The sequence below is a fragment of the Penaeus monodon genome, chromosome 22 (genome assembly GCF_015228065.2).
Source record: "Penaeus monodon isolate SGIC_2016 chromosome 22, NSTDA_Pmon_1, whole genome shotgun sequence".
Classification (NCBI taxonomy): domain Eukaryota; kingdom Metazoa; phylum Arthropoda; class Malacostraca; order Decapoda; family Penaeidae; genus Penaeus; species Penaeus monodon.
The window spans coordinates 23,442,658-23,443,572 of NC_051407.1; the positions used below are offsets into that span (position 1 = coordinate 23,442,658).

The following is a 915-nucleotide window of genomic DNA, read 5'->3' on the forward strand; positions in this document are numbered from 1 at the left end:
GCCTGTTCCTGGCACATGGGAAGAAAGATGTGTATGTTTATGAGAGAGTGTTGTTATACCTGGTGTATGCATGTAGTAAGGTGTAATAAACCTGGCAGCCCTAATATTTATGTTTGTAGTATAAAGGACACATTTACATTTAAATGTACTTCAGAATGGAGACAATTATAATACTCCTTAAATTGTTTTTTTTTAGACACTACATTGATAAACTGGTGGCTCAATTGGAAATTGTATATTTCTTTACAATATCAGATACCAAACTAGTGATATGAAAGGGTTGACACCTCTTCTGAGATATTACATCATCTGTGTTAATGAGACACATAACCCCATATGTTCAAATCCATTTCAAATTATTTGACATATCTTTTATAACTAGCTCATCAAACACATACTACTGGAAATAAGTATATCTAGTTACTTCATTCCATTCCATGACAGGTACTGGGCAGAAGTATATATCTAGTTAATTTATTCCATGCCATGGCAGGTGTTGAATAGAAGTATATATGTACAGTAGTTATTTCATTCCTTGAAAAGGCAGGTGCTCTTTGAGGCATACTGGCTAATAAGCACAAGAACTTTGAGGGGGGAAAATGATGTTTGCAAGTTTTCAAGATGGCATATTTATATTGTTGTAGAAATGAATAGAAGCTAGAGAAACAATGATATGCTCATTATTTTCTGTATGAACAGCATAACTTTAATGTACATTCCACCTATATTACTTAGTTTTTATCTGAATATACTGTGTACTGTTGTCATATAGAAAAAAATAGAATGTCAGCTTCAAAGTTTTGTGTACATTATATGATTTTGAGTTTTATATGTTGAAACTCTTTTTCTTTTTCAAGGCCTCCGACTATGTCGGAGAATCTCACTCAGCTGGCAAGAAAGATAGACTTTGCAGCT

At 33.1% G+C, this 915-nt stretch overlaps 1 protein-coding gene across 1 annotated transcript in view; it reads left to right on the plus strand.

Moving 5' to 3' along the window:
* Nucleotides 1–915, plus strand: part of LOC119587592 (mediator of RNA polymerase II transcription subunit 17-like) — a gene marked incomplete at its 3' end in the record, with an annotated part of 4,341 nt that overhangs the window by 3,023 nt on the left and 403 nt on the right. The window contains 1 exon segment of the mRNA XM_037936304.1: nucleotides 858–915. Within this exon segment, the coding sequence (XP_037792232.1) occupies nucleotides 858–915 (58 nt within the window).